A 26,326-nucleotide genomic window follows, 5' to 3' on the forward strand; every position below is an offset into this window, starting at 1 on the left:
GATTTGAAAAATATGTACATCTCATTCTCATGTTATGTTATTATATGGCATACATAATATTCACATGAAAATAAATTATGAAATTGTGGTACCATGTGTACATATGAGATTTACATGTTAAACAAGCCAATATGATTTGAGTGATTTTGACCATATCACATACATGGGGTGGGATATGTGAAAGGTGGAAGTTTGTGGCAATTTATCTACATTAATGTGACACTGCTCACGATTTTGATTATGTGGCAGTATATCTGCGATTTTGGTGGATTGTCCACGACATTGATTATTTGCAGTTTATATGCGTATGGTGACACTGTTCACAATTTGGTGTGTTGGATGGACGAGTTTTGGGGAACTCAATTTTGCTATGTAGCGGAGATGGGTAGGATCGTTTTCATAAAATCTACATTATTTTACGAAATGTGCATTGACATGATAATACATAATATAAGTGTAAAATATTGAGTTATATGAAATTGATATGATTATTATGATTGTATAATATATATTTATATGTATGTGATTGTATTTATGTTGATCTCACTGAGCTTTATAGCGCACCTCCTTTAGTTTTCTGATTTAACCCCGAGTTTAGGATTCGATGACGACATTTGGAGGAGTTTCTCGGAAGTTGTTTTAAATTAAAATAATTAAATTTTATTTTCATATTTTGGGTTTATAATAAGTTTGAGTATGGACTATGGCATGGGACTTTATTTTCGGGATTTTTCATCCTGATTTGCATAAATTGGTTGTATGTAATCAAGTTTTTAAAAAAACTTCATAAATTAGTATTTGATAAGATTTTACTTGAAACTCAGTTTTTAAAATAGAATCTGTCAATAACACATTTTTCCGTTGCATTTCTGAAAAATGAGTTTTTCATAAAATTAGACTTAGTTTTCAAAATTATTAATGTTTAGAAATCAGTTTTCTAAAGACATTTGATTTATGAAGTCAATATGTTTTTATTTTCGAAATAATGACGAATACTCAAGTTCTTCAATTTTGAATAAAAAGACAAATGATTTAGAAGTATGATTGAAAATCCAAAATAGTTTTGAATACATGATTGAATCTTTACAATTGAGATATTATTTATTTCGAGTTCTGAAATTTGTACAATTTATAGGAAATTAAAATAAATGATTTATTTCATTTGTTTTAAAGTGATAAGTCAATAGTTTTAAAATATATTTTTTTAAATTCTAAAATTTTATTTCGGCCATTTTTTGTGGACAAATAATTTTTTAAATGAGATTGAAAATAAAGTTGAACATTCGATTTTACTAGTTTTGAACGAACTGCGCAAATGGCTTAAAAAATACGTTTGAAATTAAGAAAAAGTTTCTCTAGGCCATTCCAGTGGTCAATGTAGCTTTCCAAATTTGGTCATAACAACTGGGTCAGGATCGAGGTGTTGCAGTCACGCCATTCAGGGAAGTCCGATCACCTTTTAATATTTTCTTGCAATACACACTGGGACAATGTGTAATTTAACTGTGGGGGGGACTGCACATTTAATTTTACTTTATTTTTTTACGTGTGTTTGTTTTGCATGTTTTCAACATTATGTCATTTTTCAAAAAAAAATTCAAAAACATTTTTCATATGTGTTTTTATCGTTAGTATTTTTCAAATGTGATAAGTCAAAAACATTTTTCATATGTGATAAGTCAATGCATGGACTGTAATTAGGCAATTGGTCATGGTTGTGAATATTGAATAAGTATATTGGACTATCAAGCATGTAAATTTTGATTGATATTAGATAATTCAATATTCAGAAACGTAGACTAGTCAGTTTAATAAATTAATTTGCATAATAGACTAAAGACAATCGTTTTTATGGAAAATGTATAAATTGTGCCATAGGAAAGATGGATTGTATAGATGCTTGTAGATAAATAAAGTTGAATCGATAGTTGTTCATGCAAATAAATGTAAGCATGATAGAATTTGTGTCTTGTGAAATGTTTTGGGTAGGACCTAAGGTATTTTTTGTATGGCCTAGAGCCTAAATGCTTAACTCGTCTGCTTTATGCCCTTAGTTCCATTACTTTGAGCCTCAAGTATTTCTTTTTTTTTATGCGCCTTATTTACAAAGCCTTGAGGCTAAATTGAGTTGAAAAACTCGACCACTATTTGCCCCTAGTACTAAAATGCACTATAAAATGGACGTTCACCTCAACGCATTTGCCAAAATTTGGATTTTGAGAAAGCTGCGAACTAGCATGCATTTAACGTTGGAATAGTCAGGTGCCGGTACCTAATTTTCGTTAAGTATAGAGAGAGAGATCCGCCAAATAAATAGAGCAAGAGAAACTAGAATGGGTAGAAAAAGGGAAACAAGCCAAGGACTTGGTAAGAATAAAGGAGAATTTCTCCAAGTCCACCTTTAAAGGATAAGCGAGACAGGAAATTCCAACAAATTCTTTTTTAGGGTGGGACAGTTGTCACACCCAAAGTCTTGTCTAAATTGAAAATTAGGAACTTTAGGGGTTAAATTGAACAAGATCGTAAGCTAGCAGTTTCTATTGGAAATGGGAAGAGTTAGAAACAGAATGTAGCATGGTTAAAATCAAAGTCTAATTTGATTGAAATAGAACCAACCGGTCTCTTAGTGGGGAACAAAATGATAACGGATGAAGGGTTGTGATGAGGTGGTAGGCTGTACATAATGGTCTATATATATAGTTGAGGAATGATTCCTCGGAGAGGATCCAACTCCATCCTATTTCAATTTCCTCTCTTCTTCATCTTCTTCCAAGGTTGTTTTGAAGAAGAGACGAATAAGGGAACCTCTGCATGCAGCGAAAACCATGAGGTTCGAGTGGGAAAATTAGATAAACCAGTAAGCTAATAAGGTTCTAAGCCCTTTGGTATATGTAAGACATAGAAAACAAAGTTAAGAGTTTCTAGAAACCATTTTTAAGGGTTCTACGTATTTTTAAAAAATTGAGGTTTAAAGTGAAAGCACTGGGTTTAACCCAAGATTTGGTTGTTTTGCTTACTTGCCAAGAGAATGGAAGCTCTAGTGTTCAGGAAAGCTAAGCGGACAAGGCGAAGAGGCATCTGGTGAGTTTCTGCACTCAACCCCTAAAATGCTAAGTATTTTGTAATGTTGGCTGGGATTAAAAGTATCTGCCATTATAGTTCAATGTGTATGAACTAGCTAAGCTTTAATGGTATTGCATTCATAGAATGCATGTAATGCATGTAAGGGAAATATTGTCGGGTTTAGGCGAAGTTAGGACGGGAAATAGGGGAGAGAGGTGATTCTATTAGATACCTCCATACGATGTTGTTGTGCGCACCCGTGACATACGAAGCTCTCGTCCTTGTGGAGGAGACACTGCGGTGTTCAAGCATCAAAGTTAGGAATGGTGTATTGGAGGAATGGATGGAAGGAAATGGGATGAGTAACTAGGAAAAATTGTGGCTTGGCCACGGAACCAATCAAAGGCTATACGCCTAAAATTAGTAAGACCATAGTTGAAAGATGATACGACATCAAGACGAAAACGAGTAAGACCATGACTAAAAGACACCAGAGTATCATGGTGATGGTCACTAAATTAACTCCAATTACGACAAAGGCAAGCGCACCTATCGAACAATAGTATAGTTATAGTGAGTAGGGAATATCATATCCACGAAGGATTTAGTACTAGTAATTACCGTTTTTATATTATTTAGCCGATAAATTGAAGTGATTGTTTTTAATATAAATTAACTAATCTAATTTAACTATGAACGCAACAGAGAATGAAATGGGAAAAATAACCAAAGACAACCAATGAGAAAGACAATACCTAGGAGAGAATCCATCTAGACTTCACCTACTATTCTGAATCTGAATTAAAAAATTTAGTCACTTGTGTCTTGATCCGTAGAAATCCCTAAAATATGTTAATAGCTCTTTCGAGAGTAAGAACAATTGACTCTAGGTTGATTAATTGAAATCTCTTTCTAATTAAAAACTCCTATCATCGCATTAACTCAATCTATGGATTCCCCTATTAGATTTCACACTAATCCGGTAGATTTATGTCATCCTATTTCTAGGATTGCATGCAACTCCACTCAATTATGTTAGATCTACTCTTAAACAGGGGCTTTTGCTCCACTGAAATAAGCACATTAAACATGATTTAATATCCCAAAAATATTAAAACACAAAATAAGCATACATAATTGAGAACAAGAATCAAGTATTTATCATGTAAATCTGAAATCAAATAATAAGATTTATCATAGGTTTCATCTTCCCTAGGTATCTAGGGAATTTAGTTCATAATCTGAATTGAAAACATTTCAAAGTCAGAAAAACCACAAGACATAAAGAATTTCAATAGAACTTCGAAAGAAGTTAAAAGGAGATATTCAATCTTGAACGAGATCCACTTCTGAGTCAGCTCTGATGGTGTTCTTCGAGTGATTTCTTCAATCTTCTCTAAATGCTCCCTTAGATCTTCTTCTAATTGATATTTATAGACTTTAGAATGCTCAGAAAGCCTAAAAATTGGGTTTTTTTGCGTATTTGGGAAGCAGTGTACGATATCGACACGGGCTGGCACATGGGCGTGTGGCCAGCTCGTGTGGCTCACACAGGCGTCTGGCTAGCCCGTGTGGAAATGTCCAAGCCATGTAGATCCTGGAAACAGCTTTATTCTTCCAATTTTAACTCGTTTTTTCACTCTTTTTGCTCCCAAATGCTCTCCTAAGTATAAAAACATGAATTTAAAGGATTAGGAGAATCAAATTCACTAATTTACATCATTAATCATCCAAAAATGCATTAAGAATGTGATTAAAATATGTTACTTTTACAGCTTATCACTTATCCCCACACTTAAGTGTTTGCTTGTCCTTAAGCAAAATCCTCAAGTCACAATTAAAATTAATCTTTCTCAACTCATAATTCTCATCAATGATGTTTTGTCATAATTCACAAATAATCATACATTGATAATTCAACTAAAAGAGCACTAAAGATTCAAACAATCCAAGTCGAACATTTTTAAAGCTTGAAAACATGGGTATTTCCCCTTATCTAAGTAATTACCTTTAATTCAAAATCGACAAGAATCAACATCCTTACTAAAGATTCACTCAAATCACTCAAAGTGTTTAAGGTTCAAGAATAAGCACTCAATAGTCAAACATGAAAAGTCATTACCATAGGCTTGTATGAATCAAATCTCCACCACTATAAAATAAGATGATACACAAATCAAAAGGTCTTTAAGAGGTTATGATGGGGCTTAGACTAAAGGTGTGGAGAAAGGATGAAAATTTTGGTTAAAATTGAGATCGAATTGATAAATTACCAAACTAGAAAAAAAAACAAATGTTGAATTAAAAACAATTACATCAATCGAAAATTGTTCAAGAAAAACACAAGCTTCTTCTCAAAATATGAATTTAACTGTTCAAGCTCAATTAACATAGAACTAAATAATAATCAATATATATGTATTTCTTTTATACTCTTTTTTTTCTTTTTCTTTTTTCTTTTTTTGAGAACAAGAAAAAATTCAGCAAATTAAACAAAAGGCTTAATTAGGCAATTAACCAAATCAAATCTCAATAAGGAGGGAGTCAATAAAACAGGAAAAATTCTCAACGAGCAAAAAAAAATGAGTTATAGGTTAACATTAATGGTAAATCAAGAAACGGTGTGTTAGGCTCAATGGGATTCACTAAGGGTTCCTTATGTAGGTAGGCTTTTTATGGGATAAGTGGGTTAAAACCTAAGTGTCTTTATCATCTCAGTATATCAAATCAAAGGTGTGGTCTCGACATTCATAATCGAAGCAAGTTCTAGAAGAACAAATCAAATTGACACACTCATAACCAATAATAAAATGAGCAAGAAAAATGTATGCTCTAAAGGCTTAAAATCTCACAAAAAATTATGGTTTTTGACGTCAAACTTGTAAATTTAAAACTTCAAGGTAATACCTCAATTCAGGTAAACAACCTAAAATTTTTCATTCTAAAAATAAACTTATCATTCTTGATTCTCTCAAGTCTTAAAGTTTTAAAACAACCAATGCACAAGTATCTATGAATTTAATCCAAACACATCAATAAAAATCACAAATCGATAAAAATTCATTCTAAAAGAAGTAAGAGAAAACTACTTAAACATAAGACATAATTCAGGGATTTTCTAATAATTATATGAATAACCTTCCCACACTTAAGATGTACATTGTAATCAATGTACAAACATAGATAATCACAGTATAAACAGAATATCATAAGAGAGGGAGAAACTAAAACTGCCCTAATTATTAGATGAAATTGCCAGAATAGTTAAAAGCGAAATTGTAGACAAATCAAGATGTAGTGCATGATTCTGAGAAACTAATAAGAAAATAAACACAACTAGTGAAGAAGATTAAGGGATATAACTCGATTAGAAAAAACCATAAAAATAAAAATATAGTTCAAAAGATAAAAACGAAAAAAGTCTAACAAAATAAAAATAAACATAAAAATAAAAATAAAACAAATAGACTCAATAGTCCTCATCATCAGAAGCGTCGGTGTCGTGAGTCATCGGCGCTGAGGAGGAGATATGGAGGTGCTAACAGATCTGCTGCAATGTCGCATCAATACTGCCAAACATCTGAAAGCAGTACTGCTCGAAGCAAGTGAACCGCTCAAAAAGGTCTGCTAAAGTAACAGCAGAAGAAACAGGACGGTGACTTGAAGGTGGAGAATGTAGTGGGTCCTCGTGATGCAAAAGAACATCATCAGTAAAGTCCTCAGGTTCATTCCGAGAGTTAGAATGAAATAATCAGTACTGAGGAGGATCTACCCCACGAAGTCGCTCGATCATTCTCATATGTGTCATGCTCAATATTCCCTGTGGGGACATCTGGACGGCGAGTGTAAGCGTAAAAGACTGCTCCGGTGTGCCGAAGAGACCGAAGTGTCGAGCGAGTCAAGTCACATAAGGGCCTAAAAACTAGGACCCTTCATGTTGCGGTCTGTCTAATTGCGGAAGGCTAGGGCAATGAAGTATGCTAAATCAAAAATATTCTCGGTGGCCATGCTCTATAGAAAATATGCATCGGTAGTACTAACGACTCCAGTGCTCTCTCTCCTACCAGTCAAAGTATGGGCTAAAAGGGCATGAATGTACCGTAAATCTAGAGGGAGAGAAGTCGCCTTTGAGCGACTCGCATTATAAGGGGCCATACTCGTCGTAAGATCTATCCAACAATTAGCTAATGAGTAGTGGATGTGCTGATGTAGACAGACGAAGTTCTCGGCACTCATAAACTCCTCAATGTATAGCACCGAACTCAGGGATACTCATATGGCGCACCAAGCCACCGAGTCTGAAAGTGATGGCGCCCATCTCATCATGATTCGTCATCACTTGCTGGAGCTGGAGAGTAAATGTCGAGTAGAACTCCAAATTCAACTCCATGTACGTGGGCTTGATGACAGAGAAGAACCGATCCCACTGGGCTGTGGCAATAAAGTCTCAAACAAGATCAGCTAGGTGGACCTGCTCCAAAGCTGCCCAATCAATACATCGGCCTAAGCTGAGTGGTCGCAATTGAAGTAGCTAAAATAATTCCTCCTGGGGACCTGTTGAAAATCAGAGATAATGGTGGTGGGCCTTTGCGGAGGCGCTCGAGGAGGAGGTCGAGTGTTTGTCATGGTGTACCTGAAAGATAGAATATTCCAATATCAGTAAATTAAAAAAACGGATATATCACCAATTAAACACATAGAGGAGCCTATGAATAAATGTGTAAATAATACAGAAATACGACTCTAAGTAATTGAGTGTGATGAAAATCAAAAATAAAAGTGGCCTAGATGGATTATCCATTCCTAAAATCCTATGCACTAATACTGAAATAGACAAAATCCATGAACTGAACTATGATGATGAAAAACTAATATGCAAATAATAATAATAATAAATAAATAATAAAACCCTAACATAATCTATGACTAACCAAATCCACAAAAATACCAAAAGGACCTAAAATTAGAACAGTAGTGAAGTGAATGAATGATAGAAACCAACAGAGCAAGATGATTAATCGACAAAAACCAAAATGTTCTTAACATGGTAAAATGATATTAATAAACAAAAGCAAAAAAATACTAATAAAAATGAATAATAATAATAAAACTAAAAAAATAAAGAATATCAATAATAAAACAGAAAATAGCAAGAATCAAAAGAAATAGATAATAAACAACTAAAATAAAAAAATAAAGGAATAAAATAATAGAATAAATAAATAAAGAAGATAAAATAAATAATAAAAAATAGGAAAATGGGTAAAAGACAGACAGTGGGTGGCCGGAGCTCGGAGGGACGCACGATAGCGGTGGTTGGCGTAAGGGGGAAGAGTGCGACAGGGAAAAGAGAAGGAAAGGGAGAAGGGAAAGAAAAGGGGCAAGTTGTGCGAGATGGTGGGGCGGTCGACATGGGGGATACTTTGAAGTGGGGAGAAAGGGAAAGAAAGGGAAAGGGAAGGGCGAGGGATTTATGGGGCGACTCTAGCGGTGGCTAGGGGTGTGGTCGAAGGAAGGTGAAAGGGCGCGAACGTTGGAAGGGTGGATGGACGGTGGCCAGAATGGTGAGCGGTGGCTAAGGTAAAATGTTTAAAATTTGGAGAAGATGAAACTGAAAAGAGATTAAGGTTTGAGGATTAAAAAGGAGGACACGGTCGTGTAAGGGCTCGTGTTGGGCCACACGGCCATGTCACACCTCGTGTGGTACGTTTTCAGCTCGTGTGCTTTTTAAAAATACAAGCCAATCTTCACACAGCCTCGAACACACCCGTGTGTCCAGGCCGTGTGGCACACATGGCCGTGTGCAACCTCCTTTGCTTCTCCCACACTTCTATGAACTCCCACACGCTCGTGTGCCTTGCCCGTGTAACTCTCTGACTTGATTTTAAAATGAAAAAAATTAGCGAAACTCCTCTTTCTCGCTACCAATTCTATTATCAAAATAAGTTTTAAGTCGAGTACTATTTACCTTAAATGTGTCTAATTCAAAATGAGTTACCTCGACTATATTGTATGGGAAGACATTCAGTACCATAAAAGGAGTTGCTCTGTTTGCATTAAGCTCTGAAGTGACAATACGTGGATTTGTTTTATCTAGAAGTACCTTGTCTCAAACCTTAAATGGGTTTATTCCATCCACATGTTCATCATGTTGTTACTTTGGTTCTGCGTCGTGTATTCTCGGGTTTTCCTTGACATGTGTCCGCCATTCGTCTAGTTCATCGATCTGTAGCATTCGTTCTTCATGAGTTGTTTTATTTCTGTCGCATGGACTGGAACATGGCTCCATCACGTTTTTTCGAGGGGCTTCCTGTAAAGAATGTTGAGCTACAAGGTTACTCATATTAATAGAACTCATATAATCATCTCGATCACTAGATGTCTTAACAGAATCACGAGCTTGGAGTGTAATCGTGTCATCACCTACATGAAGTATTAATTCACCTATACCAACACCAATAATAGTTCGGGCAGTTGCTAAAAATGGCCGACCTAGAATCAAAGGTACGTCACTATCCTCATCCATGTCTAAAACAACAAAATCAATTGGGAATATGAATTTATCAATTTTGACAAGAACATCTTCAATAATACCCCTAGGAAATCTAATGGTTCTGTATGCTAATTGAATACTCATCCTGGTTTGTTTGGGTTTCCCAGGACCTAATTGCTTAAACCTTTTATAGGGCATGACATTAATATTAGCCCCTAAATCAGCCAAAGTATTATTAATATTCAAACTACCAATTAAATAAGGAATAGTAAAACTCCATGGATCTTTCAATTTGTTGGATAGTTTATTTTGCAAAATAGCTGAGCATACTGCATTTAGCTCCACATGCGATGAATCATCTAACTTTCCTTTGTTCTCCAAAAGTTCCTTTAAAACTTTAACGGAATTGGGCATCTGCGAAAGAGCTTCAATAAACAGTAAGTTAATATGCAAATTTTTCAGAAGTTTAAGAAATTTACCAAATTATTCGTTAGTGTGGTCTTTCTTTGTCACCTTAGGACATGACACTCGAGGTTTATAATCTTTACTAACTGATTTTTGTTCATACTGGCTTACCTCAACCTTACCGTTACTCACTACAATTTCTTGCCTTTGTTCAAATTCAAATCAACTAACCCTTCTTCATTACGAACAGTAATTGCATTAAGCTGCTCTCTTGGGTTAGTTCCGTTATTGCTAGGCAAACTACCTTGTGGTCATTCTGAAATCAACTTCGCAAGTTGATCGATTTGGTTCTTGAGCCCTTGAATCGACGATTGTTGATTTTTAAGTGTTGTTTCGGTGTTTTGGAAGTGGGTTTCTAACATCAAAATAAACTTCGTCAACATCTCCTCAAGGTTTAGTTTTTTCTCTTGTTGGTAAGGTTGTTGAAAGACTGGAGGGGGTTGTGGTATTTGGTTTCCTTGACCACCCCAAGAAAATTGGGATGGTTCCTTCAACCTACATTATAGGTGTTACTATAATGGTTATTTTGAGGCCTAGAATTATTACCCATATAGTTGATTTGTTCGTTCTCTGTGCTAGGACCGCAGGGTAAATATTCTGGATTATTCATTCCTCCTCCATTTGTATCACACTGCATCACCGGATGTACCTGTGTAGAAACACATAAACCATCAATTTTCTTATTTAAAAGTTCTACCTGATTCGATAACATGGTGACCACATCTAAGTTAAAAACATCGACTGTTTTCATCGGTTTTATCCTCATGACTTGCCACTGATAATTATTCAGTGTCATCTCCTCTATAAACTCATATGCCGCTTCAGGTGTTTTATTGTTCAGAGTACCACCGGCTACTGCATCGATTAACTGTCTAATTGAGGGATTCAAATTGTTGTAGATGGCTTGAACCTGTAGCCATAAAGGGATTCAATAAAACCTTATACCTCTCTCATGCATCATATAGGGTTTCTAAGTCGATTTGAACAAAGGAAGAGATATCATTCCTCAACCTGGTCATCTTAATCGATGGGAAGTACTTCAATAGGAATTTCTCGGTCATTTGATCCCATGTAGTGATAGAACCTCGTGGTAAAGAATTCAACCACTGTTTAGCTTTGTTCCTCAATGAGTAAGGGAATAACCGTAGGCAAATGGCGTCGTCAAAAATGCCATTTATCTTGAAAGCATCACAGACTTCCAGAAAATTAGCCAAATGAGTATTTGGATCTTCGTCTTACAAACCATCGAACTGAACAAATTGTTGCACCATCTGAATAGTGTTCGGCTTCAGTTCGAAATTATTCGCAGCAATGGTGGGTCTCAAAATACTCTATTCAACCCCAGTTACAGTGGGCTTGGAATAATAATAACATTCTCTTGCTCGTCTATTATACCTTGCCGACTTTGTATTGCTTCTATACGATTTTTGCGAGCTATACTTTCAGTCTCACTGTCAAATAATAATGGTCCCAATGGGTTTCTTCTAGTCATAAACTAAACGAACCTGCCAGAAGTAAATAAAACAAAAATTAGAAAACAAAAATTAAACTAAAAATATAAAATGCAATAAAATAAATTAATAAATTAATAAAAATCAAGTGTTCCTAATATTTTACTCCCCGGCAACAGCGCCAAAAACTTGATGGTCACTAAACAAACTATAATTACGACAAAGGCAAGCGCACCTATAGAACAATAATATAGCTATGGTGAGTAGGGAATATCGTATCCACGAGGACTAAAAGTACTGGTAATTACTGTTTTTCTATTATTTAGCCGATAAATTGAAGTGGTTGTTTTTAATCTAAATTAACTAATCTAATTTAACTATGAACACAACAGAAAATGAAATGGGAAAAATAACCGAAGACAACCAATGAGAAAGACAATACCCAAGAGAGAATCCACCTAGACTTCACATATTATTTTGAATCTGAATTAAACGATTTATTTACTTGTGTCTTGATCTATAAAAATCCCTAAATTATGTTAACATCTCTTTCGAGAGTAAGAACAACTGACTCTAGGTTGATTAATTGAAATCTCTTTCTAATTAAAACCCTTATAGTCGCATTAACTCGATCTATGGATTCCCCTATTAGATTTGACTTCAATCCGGTAGATTTATGTCATCCTATTTCTAAGATTGCATGCAACTCCACTCAATTATGCTAGATCTACTCTTAGACAGGGGCTTTTGCTCCACTGAAATAAGCATATTAAACATGAATTAATATCCCAAAAATATTAAAACACGAAATAAGCATACAGAATTGAGAACAAGAATCAAGTATTTATCATGTAAATCGGAAATCAAATAATAAGATTCATCATAGGTTTCATATTCTTTAGGTATCTAGGGAATTTAGTTCATAATCTGAAATGAAAACATCTCGAAGTCAGAAAAACCACAAAACATAAAAAATTTCTATAAAACTTCGAAAGAAGTTAAAAGGAGATCTTCAATCTTAAAGAAGATCTGCTTCTGAGTTGGTAGTGTTCTTCGAGTGATTTCTTCAATCTTCTCTGAATGTTCCCTTAGATCTTCTTCTAATTGATATTTATAGACTTTAGAATGCTCAGAAAGCCTAAAAATTGGGGTTTTCAGCGTAATTGGGAAGTAGGGTGCGAGATCGACACGGGCTGGCACACGGGCGTGTGGCCAGCCTGTGTGGCTCACACGGACGTGTGGCTCACACGGACGTGTGGCTCACACGGACGTGTGGCTAGCTCGTGTGGAAATGCCCAAGCTATGTGGATCTTGGGAACAGCTCTATTCATCCGATTTTGGCTCATTTTTTCGCTCTTTTCACTCCCAAATGCTCTCCTAAGTATAGAAACATGAATTTAAAGGATTAGGGGCATCAAATTCACTAATTTACATCATTAATCATCCAAAAATGCATTAAGAATGGAATTAAAATATGTTACTTTTACAACTTATCACATGGTAAATAAGATTAAGACCATAGTTGGAGTATAGCATCCTAGTAGCCCGCCGGGATAGTTAACACAGAAAACGTAAGGTGTAAGACCATAGTTGGACTATGGCCACTAGTATAGTCCGTCGGGACAATAAATACGGGGTTATAATGTGTAAGACCATAATTGATATGTGCTCATAGTTGGTTGATGATTACAAGGACGTTTATGTTGTTCAACTGTTCTAAACAGGTAACTTAAGTAAAACTTTAAAATTAAAATAGGATAAAACTTTGATTTTTGAAATCAAACCTAGAAATAAACCAACGTTATAAAAGAACGCAACCTGATTCTTATAAAGTTTGAAATAGAAAAAAAATTTGAAACGAAAAAAATTGCGACCCACTATCTATTACGAGATAGGAACCAACAATATAGGTTGATCGACACTCCGTAATAGGTTGAGAACGGGAGTGATAAGATCAGTTTTGAATGAATGCCATAAGATCGTGAAATCTTGATAATTTTAAAGATAATGTTCTTAAAGAATCAAAGAGAATAATCTCACAATATATTGATAATAGTTCAAAAAGTTCTCTCCAGCTTACAAATGACAACCCATTTATAGGACTAGCATAGTAGATGAATGGACAATTTCGGTCATAAATGAAGTACATGAATTTGGACCGTTCATGAATCAAACTAATTCATGGATTCAACACATTCATCCCCTTTTCCATTTATGCATGAATCTTTATGTTCTTTGTATTTGTGGCAGCAATTAATATGTACACCCTCCCTTGGACGTACATACATGTAGGTGTTCATGTATCACTTGAAAAGGTCACAAAACGTCCCCATTGGTTGTACATGCATGTTGATGGTTAATGTAAGAGTTTAATAGTCATATGAATGTTCATGCACCCTTTAAATGTTGTCCATGCATGGTTGAAATGCTTCCCTTTTAGAAATGCATGACTATGGTCGTACATCCCCCTTGGCAGAATGCATGTACTTGGAAATGCATGTATCCCCTTTGAATGCATTAAATTCAAGGAACTTGATGGAGAATACAAAGAGGCACATGGTACTTGTTGAGTTCATGATTTCATAGATGCTTTGAACATTCCCATGCATGAATTTTGGGATAAATATGAATGGTCATATGGATGCATGATGGTTGACCAAATGTACCTAAAACAATATAAATAGGAATCAGGTAAGGCTAAAATTCCTTTTAACAAAATGCATAAGAAAGAAAACTATTGCTGTAGGAATTTAAAATAAATGTTGTGGTGAAACATAACACATAACAAAAATAAATAATCGATTCATGATGCACAATTAACATATTGCACGGTTGTGCTTCCATTTTGAGTTCGAAAACATATTTACTCTTGGCCCGAACATCTTGTACCAATCCAGCAAGGGCCCCCTTATGTTTCTTTGCCTTAGATCGTGTAATTAGACCTAAAGGAACTTGAAATACATCTGATGAGTTAGGTAAGGGAACCTTAATACTTGTCTTTCCCATGCACATATCAATAGTTGAAAGATGTTATGGCATCAATTGATGATTTGACGATAGAATGAGTAAGACCATAGCTAAAAGACACTATGGCATCAAAGATTGTCCGACGGGACATTAAACATGAGGTAGTCTGCCAAAACAATAAACACAAAGATTAGGGAGGTAGGACCATAGTTCGGGTATGGCAACTAATGGAGTCCACCAGGACATTAAACATGAGGTACTTTTGAAGACCATAGCTCGACTATGGCAGTATGGAGAGAAAAGGTGATACGAACAAGGCCCGTTGGTTGGAAAAGGTGTTCGATAAGTAAATGATCGTTGCTAAGGGAAAAGAGAAACTTGGATTAAGTTGGGAAAAGATAGGTTCGAAATAGGCTAAGGATAGTTCGATTCAGGATTGCGACCCACTAACTAACGAAGAGTTAGGAACCGACAATATGAAAGGATAGTAGACAATCGGATTGACGCCACAAACAGTGTTGATAAGTCAACTCGAATTTGTAAAAGAAAGAAGAGTGAAAACTCTTTAATAATCTCACTTAGATGAAAGTTCATTAACCTCAAAATGTCCTATTACAAAGCCTTATATAGGCACACAAAATGACCATTCGGTTTTGGTATCTAATTGGTCACACTAGACATAAATCTGTTCACACACAACATTAAATTAGGTGCCTGAATGTGATGGATTCATGCATGGCCAAAAATGTCCTTTGATGAGTACATGAACCCTTAGTCTTGAAGAAAACTCATGGTTCATTGCATTAGCAGATTCTTTGTGCCAAATTTATCACTAAACTCCCCCTTGGACGTACATGCACTTGGACAAACATGCATCTTTACGAACGGTCACATTAAGCCCCCTTGGTGTGCATGAATCTTCAAAGCTCCATAAATGCAAGATTTATTCTCTCCATTGCCCCAAAAATGTGCATGTATCCTTGGTGTTTAAACCTTCACGAATGGACACCTTCATGCCCTCTTTTCAGCTTCAAAAGGTTGTTTACATGCATCTAATTCATGGCTTGTCTCTTGAATATTCTGGAAGTATTTAATCAGCTTCTTTAATACACCTATTAGGACACATTTAAACGACTTATTAAGATACATTAATCATACCAATAATTCTGTAGTAAAACAGACATATTCAATGACTAGTTTTAAGACATAATTATCATGTAAGAAAATAGTTAATATAACCAACAACTAACTTAACTAAGAACATCCAGAATTAAATTATGGACTAACAGAATTGAATAACACGAAATTAAGCTGTGGAAAACATAAATAATTAATTAATGATTAAAATTGGTATCATATTAAACTCCCTCAAGGTTCTTGGACCAAAAGATGAATTGGGCTTGAATTTTGGGTAACACTCAAGCATTCGTTCCATGCTTGATTCACCAGGCCTGAAAGGGCTTCCTTAAATTTCTTTGCTCGTGAACGAGTAATTGGGCCCAAGGGAACCATCAAATCGGCATCCTCACTTGCTTGTGTGTCTTTGCTAAGCTGGCTCGTATCAAAAGGAGTGAAAGTCTACCGAGACAATAAACACGAGAGGGAAGTCATAACAAAAATTATGAGACAACCCGCTAATGGGGAAAAATGGTTGAAAGGAAAATATAAGTATGGACGAGCGGCAGTCGAGCAATGGGTCGAATGAGTCTGCCCGTGAATGGGAACTTAATAGAAATGAGAAAGGATACGGGAATAGTAGTCGTATAACCTAGAAGGGTATAAAGATGTTAAATAAGAAGTTGTCATGGAAGTTGAAGTACCAATGGTACCTAATATTCAGGCATACGGGAAATGGATTAACCAAATATCGTGGATGAGGATCTGCCATAAAGGATATTTCGAAGTTATTCAAAAAAACTGCATAGATTAGTGATGTAACATATGTTCGCCGATTAACCCTGAGGAAGGGAAGGGTGGTTAAAACCCATTGATGAAGAAGGATATCTGTCAAGGCTACCCCTTAAAAGGGAAACCCTTGAGGAAGTATCGAAAAAATGGGCGATGTATGCGAAGAATGCGGTATGAAAGAGTAATCGAGAATTTGGACAGCAACGTCCAATTGAGTAATAAAGGCCAGAGTGGTTTGTAGTAAAAAGATGCACTACGCGTAAAAGTAAGACAAAATGCCTAAAACGGATTACACAGTAGTAATTCGATCACTAAATAAAATAAACAAGATCTAGCCCACCAAGGTGGCGTAGGACCTAGTTGGTCATACAAAGGATGGAAGGTAAGCAAGTCATGCAGAATTGAGGTAAGGCAAGAGTTCGCCATGAACAAAGGAGGTTAAGAATACGCATCAAGAGTCTTAGGAATATTGGCCTTAAAGGTCTCATTAATAGTGTATAATAGTGGAAAGAAGAAGCCCACATTGGGGTCAAGGGATAGAAAGGAAATTAAGTAAAGGAAGGTTAGAATCTGCTGAGAGAGCAAAACACTCAGTGAGACTGACAAGGCTAATTAAAGATTAATAGAGCGAACGAAAGGAAACTGCTAATCTTATCCACTAAAGGATAGGTTCAGGGTAAGGGTAAAGTCCACTATGACGGATTAAAGAGAATACTAGAAATGAGAAGGGAAGTCTATTGTATTCATTAATATTATTTATTCAAACCCCTAGTAAGGTGGGGTAGGTATGTGAACTATGAAGCTCACTAAGTTCATCTAAACTTACAAGGGTTGATTTGTGATTACAGGATACTTAGGATTATGGACTCGATGAGGGACTAAGTCAGATCGTGATAAAACAAGGGGCATTAAAAAAAGTGTCATGTACATAAAATAAAGGTAACCTTTAGGGACTTCACCAAGGGGGCAAACACGTTGTAACCAAATAGATTCTTTATAGTTCTGGAGTTGAAACAGTAGGCTTTTATTTTTATAAACTTTCTGGCACTAAACTTAGTTAATGATTTTATAATTATTATAAATGATATAGGTTTATTCTAGTAAGGTTAAATGCTCAAATTAGGGTTCAACTTCTTAGAGGTTGCTCACATAAGGGTTAAACCTTTTTAAATGGTCATATAAAGGCTTAATATTTACAAAAGTACTCAAATAAGAGTTTTTCACACACTTTGCCAATTTTTAATAAAAATTAAGTGAATGATGGCGTGTTTAGATTAAAAACGCATAACCATTTAATCATATATTACTTGAAAAGAAAATAAAGTAATAAAAACATAATTTGTAACTTGGTGTACCACGGTTGAAAAGCTCTTATATGAGCACATTTGAAAATTTTTTGTATTAAACACTTTTAAAAAGGTATAACCTTATTCTATCATTTTGAATTTTTTTAATTTATTTGAGTAGTTTTCAACCCTTATTAAACCATTTTGAAAGATTTTATCATTAAGCATTTATTCATCTAGTAATTATAGTTGTATAACTCGCAAAAAGGAAAAAAAAAGTTTAATTAATAAGAAACACCTGTAGAGAAAAATAAAAGCAGAGGGAAAAGGCTAGCCAGGCTCAGGCATAGTTCTGTGCGCGTCTTGCTGTACAAAAGAGGCAAATTCAAGATAATGAACGGACTACGGACTGGTAAAAAGATTAGTATCTCCAAGCAGGATCTTGTTTTCAAAGTTCTAGGAATAAAGAAAATAAACTCTCAGAACTTTTACTTTGTTTAATATTAGACTCCGGAGTAATTGGGAGCGAATGTGAGATCAACTTTAAGATATGGTCATGAATTTGTTTTTCAAGAGGCAAAGCATCAAAGTTTCAAGGTCAGGTCTGGTGCTGAACTGTCTTCCAAGTCCACTGGTTCTTTAACCTCTACAAAATTCATATTAGAACTTCCAGGCAGTACAAAACCTGGATGATCAGCATTACTACCTCCTGCAGCTGCCTGAGCTATCTGACGGAAACTACCAGGCCACAACAGCTCCGCCTCATCGTCTTCCATGAAGATTGGCAGACCAAGATAACCATGTTCAACTATAGCATTGTTTCTGGTGTCTGGTGTTCTTGTAGCTGGTGCAAAGCTTTGGTGCGCCAAACAGTGTGCTTTTATCCCCAATGACCTGAAAGAGGTGGCCATGCCATGCAGAGGCAAAGTCGCGAGACTAAGACTTGCATACCTGTCTGAGAAAATCCCCATCCGCATTGCTCGCTTTGCCAACGTTCTTTCTCTTTTATGAGCGTTCTGGTGGCCGCCAAGAGCCTGGGAACTAAAGAACTTGCGTTGGCAATAGTTGCAGGAGAAAACTCGAGGGATAGCTGACGCTGTTGTGCGCAATGCAGGGTCAATGTTGCTGCTTTCACTTGTGCTTGTGAATGAGAGACCTACGGAATCTCTCCCATCGATGTTAAAACATAGAGTTAAATCAAGTGAAACAGGTTCTAAATTTGTTTCATTAGAGGGAGCAACTGATGCTTCTTGGGTGTACAAGTTCGAAGCTACTTGGCTGCTAACATCGGACTCGGTTTCCGGGGCATCGACTTCAAGGTCAATTATGGGTTTCATGATTGAGTTCGATCGGTGGGGTTAAAGCTATTCTAGACTACATACAAGCAGCTGTGTCAGTCCAACCAATGTTCTTCGTAATCCAGATCAGATGATCGACCTTCACCTGCATTTTCTGGGACATAAGGAATATTTGATGTATTTTATTTTTAGTGAAACTTTAGGCAGATAGATAAATCAAAGTAAATATATTAAACAACCTAAATTCTATCCATTTCATAGATAGTACATATATATTGTTCAATGATTGAAAGATGTATATGAAACCAAAGGAAACAGTATAATTCAAACGATATCACGGTAAAAAATAGATTCCACTGTTCTGGAGTAGATTCTTTCTGAAGAAATAGAAACCCCAAAAAGAAGAAGACGATGATGATAAAGCCACAGGTAAAATGGAAAAACATAAAGATTTAGGTTATTCGGCCAATTAGCTTGCTTCAATGGAGCTGTGGTACCCATCTACATCACTATCTCTATCCGTCTATAACATTATAAAGCATTTTGCTGAGTTCGGTGACTCAGTGAAGAAATTACAGAAAAATAAAATAAAATAATTTATAAGATTATATTTACTCACAATTTAAATTCATTTTTTATTTTAATTTTATACATTTTATTATTTATTTCAAATTTTAAAAATCAGTATAATAATTAAAGTGACTGTCTATAAAACCGGTATAATAAAGCTTTGACTAAATTTAATTTCATCAATTAAGTTATTAAATACTACATTTTATCACACTTACGATATTAATAAAAAAATATTTATAAAAAAATATTTAATATTTAAATTATAAGTAAAGTGATAAAATGAGCTCTATTTAGTGAGCCTCAATTTCAATTTTTAAACATTTTATTTTTAGTTGTTTTATTTTAAAATGTCATATAAAATAATAAAAGACAATAGTACATTGTATTAATATTAATTATTTTATTAAAAATAAGCAATTTCCTTCATCAATTTTATGTCGAATTAAATCATGATACTAACTCAATGAAGCACATTATATATAATATAGATACTCAAAATAATAATAATAAATAAATCAAAATATAAATAATAATTTTATCTATAATATTATTTAAAGGGTTGACTAAATTAGTAATATTTATTAACGGAATTCCAACTTAATTAAAAAATTATCAAAAACTCATTCCTTTTTATAAAAATATGAGAGTATTTATTTTATATGAAACCTAAAAAAATATATATATGATAGAATTTGAACAAAAAAATTACCATAAATTTTAATATATTAATTTTACCATTTTAATTAAAATCTCATTTTTTTACATTATTTTTTTCTAAATATATTTATTACATAATTTTTTTTACTATATGGTGCTCTTATTTCTAACCACTAAATTTGTAATTACCAGAATAACTTCTTTCAAAATTTTAATAATTTTAACTTTTTTCACACTTTTATTATTTTTCATCCAATAGGCGTTCAATTTCTAATTATATTAAAACCCTACTATCACGAAATAATTATAATCGAAAAAAAAATACAAATATCTCAAATATATATAAACATTATTATGATTATATAGGTAAAAGGCCAAAAAATAACTATCCTCTCTTTTTCTCATCTTCCATGCAGCTTTTTCTTAAATACTTTTATCAATAATTATCAATTGAGTATTTTTTTTTTCAATTATATATACAGTTTCCTTAGTTTCTCATGTACTTTTTATTATTAAAAATATTTGTGAATTATTTTTCAATAATCTTTATTTTTTAAAGATATTCATTAATTATGATTGTTATGTTATTTATATAGTTGCATACGACAAATTCTAATTATTTTTGTTGCAGAGAATAATTTGGCGCACCAGTTGTTGACTAAAGCTTTGAAACCCTAAAAAATGGAATTAGAAAGCTCCAAAAACCATGTCAAAACTAATTTCTAATCATCTTTACTGATGAGTTGCATCGATGGGATCATCTCACATAATTTTTTATAAGAAAAGTGAGGTTTAATTATGAATATTTATTTCAGACGAATATGATTAATTATTTTCAAATATTTAAAGCCTTATCTACCCAAAGGCGTGTTAGGCAAAAGCTCTTTTATTCTTTCCCCAAGGAATAAAATGGAAAATAATAAATTATATTTTGTAGCAGTTATACAATATTTGTAGAAAAAAGTAAAAATGGTTAGTGCTTAGAGATTTAGAATATATAAATGAAGCAACTTTTTTCTGTAAGAAAGAGATATTAGAGAAGTGAAAAGAATCAAAAGGAAGGAGATCATGTTTCTGAGTTTGAGTATAAACTCAAAACTTGAACTGAGTGGATACTGATATTTGCAGGGTTCATCACTTCATTATATACGCAAAGAACTAAGAAGGAAACACAGTGAACTGAATTCTATACCTAAAACTGAGTAGGTAATTTGTAACGGCCCAGATATATATTATATATATATATATGAGAAGATAACAGAGTTTTAATAATGAAAAAATCATACTAGTTTATGGCCATGAAAGTGTTAAATATATATATATATATGCAACCGGAGAGTTATAGATTAACAACAGCAAAAAGAAAAAAGAAAACCAGGTGAAGCAAAGCAAAAGGTTAAGTATGAATAGAATTGTATTGAGTAGGTGCTAATTTGCAGAAGAGATGGAAGGGAAAACTTACAAATTATGTGTACACAGGATTAAATATTAAAGAAAAGCAAGCAGGAGAGAGTGGTGTTGGAATACCGTGAGCAGCATCAACATGATCAAAGAGTGCGTAAGTGGTTGGCTAGTTTTGGTCAGTTACACTGACTGTTGCCTCTGGAACTGGAGATGTCCCTTTTCTTTGAGTGGCTCATCATCGGAGGACAAAACAAAACACGATGAAAGAGAGTGAAAGATAACAAAAAAGGAGAGAGAGGGGAAGGAAAGAAAACAGATGTTAAATTACGGGAAAGCTAATGTAATGTAAGAGGAGACTGGGAAAGGAAGGGGACCTTGATGGGACGTCAGACATGTCAGAACAAAACCAAAGATTAAAAAAAAAACAGTTTTGTGTTGGGATGTCATAAATTTATACACACGCAGGCCATGCATTCATTTATTGACATAAAATTAGGGACTCCAACTGTGATTTCTTTCTCACCGTACTAGGATATCCGACAACTCGGTCATGTTTTTAATTTTCATTTAATATTTTAACTTCGGTTAAATTCTGCAAGTCCCTGTAGTTTATAAAAATTATAGATTTAGTCTTTGTGTTTTAATTTTATTAATCTTAGTTTCTGTATTTTTTCGAATTTTAAAATTTTACTTCTCTGAAAATGATAATTGATAGATTTATTAACTTAAGTGCAGTTGTTACCATATGTGCAACACCATTTTCGCTTATTATTTTCACATATTACTCACTAGAAATTCAGTTAATAGATCAACAATTATCATTTGTATCAAGACTGAAATTTGAAAATTTTAAAAAAATATAGGAGCTTAGAATGATCCAATTAAAAGATATGAACCAAATCTACAATTGCACGCATAATATAAGACAATAATTGAATTTAACTACTTCTGTTTGGATCCGAATTAAAATTTTAAAATTCGAAAAAGTATAAGAACTAAAATTGACTATTTCAAACCCACCAATGTTGATATAGTCACCATTAAAATGTTATAAACTTCAAATATCAGATTTCAAATTTTGGTATCTTTATTCTCTTTATAAAATTATAATAATGACTTAATTGACATTAATATAGTTATCATTACAGAAAGACGTGGGTCAAATATGTTAAAACATGTTATATACCTGTTTAAATACTTGGAGAGGTAATTCTTAAAAACTAACTCAACTTGCGTACGAGATCTTTCTTTGATAGCGAGGGTGAGGGATTAATCGTGCTTTGTACTTGTGGGTAAAAAAACCTTCAATTTTAACTCTAATCCTAAAAATGATTATTTCTAATTTTACTTAATATTTTACCTTATATTATTTTAAGAATTAAATCATATCATATAAATTATTATAAAGTTTTAGGTTTGCGACTGAAATATGAATAAAATTTTAAAATTTTATGATGATATAATAAAATTCAAAAAAATATAAAATTTTATTAAATAAATAAAACTATCACCTATAAATAAAATCATCAGTGATCTAAATTCCAATGTTTATTTTAGAGAGAATGTTCTTATTTATACTTTATCTACGTTATTATTTTTCTGTTTTATAAATATATATTTAAATTCGAATAAAGGTGATATATTTATTTGAATATAACATAATAATAATAAAATACGGGTAATATTTTTTAAATTATTATGTTGTTAAAAAATCACACATCTTATGAAAATTATTTTATATTGCCAATTACTCAAGGTAGCCGAAAAAATATAAAATAAACTTATAAATAGAACGAATAGTCCTACTTTTCTCACTTTTTATTTCACTGTTTTACAACCTAAGAGACCCAAAAATAATCTTTCTTCTTCTTCTTTTTCACTTTTTTTTAATGATGATTCTTTTCTGTTGCAGCTTCTTTCTTCTTCCTTTTTTGTGCTAAGTTGTTTTGAGTTTGCCAAATAATTTTGTGTGGCAAATCTAAAAAATCTTCTACGCATTTTTTACGGTACAAGATGTCGTTTTGATTATAAGGAAATGTGATTCTTTACATCTTGCAATTTAATAAATTATATTTTACTAGTTTTTTTTTTTACTCCGTGCATTGTATGTATTTTTTAAAATATTTTATAAAATTTGTAATACGAAATTAAAATATAATATATATATATAACTTTAATTTAAAAATAATAATTGATATTAAACTGAATTTAAATAAATTATATTTTAAAATATAAATATTAAAATAGTAGATTGTGTGAAATTCTATTTTTATATATAGTCTTATACTTAATTTTAGTTGTTAATTAGAAAATATAGATTGCTAATTAAATTTAAATATCGTGACCAGGAAATAATTTATTGTAACATTATTTATATTTTTAAATATATATTTCAATTTTAATAGTGTATTTAATTTGTAAAAATAGTGATAAATTTAAAATAAAAAATGATTTTAAAATTTACAGTGATTTGGTATGTAAAATTGTAAATTGAATTGATAATTATAAGCAAATTGAAAGGACTCATTATGAAATATAGTTTGTAGAACGCCATTAAAAATTATATAAAAATGAGAGATTTATGTTGCAAATTTTCCTTCCACAAATGCTCACTTTCTCTCCTTAACACATGTTAATTTTTTATATATATAATACTAATTTTTTATCCTATTGCACGGGCTAGATTATATGTATCAAATTTAATATTTTATATTTATTAAAGTTACAAAAATAGTAACATTTCAATACTATTATGATTGAAAAAATAAAAATAATATGATATAAAATTATGATAGTTTGTATACTGATTAATGTAAATTAAGAATAAAAAAATTTATTATTTAAAATAAAATTTAATTAATTACTGATATTAACTAAAATGATCGAAAATTTAGAATTAAAAAACCCTCGTTACATAAAATGTTACATATATTTAATCTCTATTTTGAATAGTTGTTTCAAAGCATTTTATAAATCCAGTTAAACGACTCAATTTTTAGTAGTGTCGGAAAAATTAAGTTTTTGAAGTTTAATTACTAAAATGAGATGATTAAGTTTGGAAGTAAAAATTTACATGTCATTTATGAAAATGATAAATTAAACTATTTAGTAGAATTAAAATGAATTGATTGGTAATTATAGTATAGGGACTAAATCGTAAAAGTGTAATAGCTATTGAATTTTTAATTTAGAAAATGAAAAAGGACTTAGTTAGAAAATAAGTGAGGGGTCATAGAATAAATTAACCAATTTCATATTGAATTAGTGGAATGTAATGATTATGTGCACTGATTATTATTAATATGGTTAATTTATATTATAATGGTTTATATTAGTAAGTTAATCCTAATTAATTAAGCTTAATTGTCCCATTAAACTAAGTTAAAATGTGAGAAAGTGGGAGAGAGAAGAAAAAGGTTAATCTCCTTCTTCCTAGTGTCGTCCATTGTAGAATGAAAGTAGAATAAATTTTCTTTTCTTCCATTCAACATTCGTTCAAAAATTAATTAAGGTAATCAAAGTCTTTTCTTGAGATTTTTATGAATTTTGAATCATGAAATCGTGATTAAGCTAACTCATGTATTAATTTCTTTAATGGTTAAGTATCCGTTAAGTTGCCATTAAACTTAAAAGTGATGGATTGTTGAATGTTAAGCTTGAATTATGCTAAAATTATGTTAGTAGGTAATGAAATTAGCTTAGATTTACATGTTAAGCTATATAATTAATTTTGATATTAGAGACCAAATTGAATAAAATTAAAACTGTTAGAATTTATGTTATAAATCGAATGTGAGAAGTTGTACTATATTTATTAAGTCAGATATAAATTCGATCAGATAGAATGTAGAATATTGATGTTATGGAATATTAGGAATTTGAAGGATTAAATTGTAATAAATGCATTCATGACTAAATTATCATAAATTATGTTCGAATCGTGTGATTAATGAATTTTTGTATTTGAGTTTAATTTTATAGCTAAAAACGACATAGGAACATTTTGGGACAAAGCAAAAACTAAAGTCGATAACGAATAGTTGCTTCTAGCTTGTGCTTCTATAATTCAATTTCGATTTGCTTGCATAGATTACTTACTCATTATATTCAATAAGACTATGAATTGAGGTAATGGTATCTTTCCCCTATAAACTTTGAAGAATAATTTCGATTAGTGATATTCAAAATATGTTATAAATATTCAAAATTATGATTGCTTGTATGTAAGTGTTGAAATGATGATATTATGATTATATGCATTACAAAGATTATTGTGATGTTAATGTCCCATTAAACGATGTTAGATGTAGTTCGGATATAACTGGCATGGCATAGGGTCATTGATATAGTAGCCATCGTTGCTGGGAAATCCAAGATGGCATATTGAGCAGTGCGGACAAATATAAAAAATTATCGTCGTCGGGCAACTCGAGCTGGTAGAATAAGTAAATTTTAAAAGTCATCATTGTTGGAAAACCCGAGATGGAAGAGTAGAACAATCTCATTTATCAGAGGATTATGGATTCACTTGTTATATATATATAAGTATCCGTCCTAATGTCTATCGTCAGATAATAAGGGCTAAAATGAATAAGTATTGAAAGTGATATTGAAATGTGAAACAGTTAAGAATGTTAGAAAAATAAAATGATGAGTTTAAGTGATAAACATTGATGTAATTGATATTTTATATATATATATATATTCTTACTGTAGTTTATTCTTAATGCATTGTATTTGAATTATATTAGCACCACTGAG

The 26,326-nt window shown here is 32.6% G+C and overlaps 1 protein-coding gene across 2 annotated transcripts; it reads right to left on the reverse strand.

Moving 5' to 3' along the window:
- Window positions 1-18,040: 18,040 nt before the first annotated feature.
- LOC107954767 (zinc finger protein 4) lies at window positions 18,041-21,985 on the reverse strand. 2 transcript variants are annotated; one of them, XM_016890430.2, is made up of 2 exons: window positions 21,689-21,985; window positions 18,041-19,076 (listed from the first exon to the last, which is right to left on the reverse strand). In XM_016890430.2, exon 2 carries the CDS (start codon window positions 18,968-18,970, stop codon window positions 18,218-18,220), a length of 753 nt encoding a protein of 250 aa, XP_016745919.1. In that variant the 5' UTR covers window positions 18,971-19,076; window positions 21,689-21,985; the 3' UTR covers window positions 18,041-18,217. The 2 variants fall into 2 exon arrangements, with proteins under 2 accessions (XP_016745919.1, XP_016745918.1); XM_016890429.2 differs by having other exon boundaries at window positions 18,041-19,085.
- Between the last annotated feature and the right edge of the window lie 4,341 nt (window positions 21,986-26,326).

This window comes from Gossypium hirsutum, chromosome D07 (assembly GCF_007990345.1).
Source record: "Gossypium hirsutum isolate 1008001.06 chromosome D07, Gossypium_hirsutum_v2.1, whole genome shotgun sequence".
NCBI classification, from domain to species: Eukaryota; Viridiplantae; Streptophyta; class Magnoliopsida; order Malvales; family Malvaceae; genus Gossypium; species Gossypium hirsutum.

What these genes read in the sequence shown, in the direction of transcription:
- LOC107954767 (XM_016890430.2), bottom strand. Translation starts at nt 18,970, where the DNA reads ATGAAACCCATAATTGACCTTGAAGTCGATGCCCCGGAAACCGAGTCC.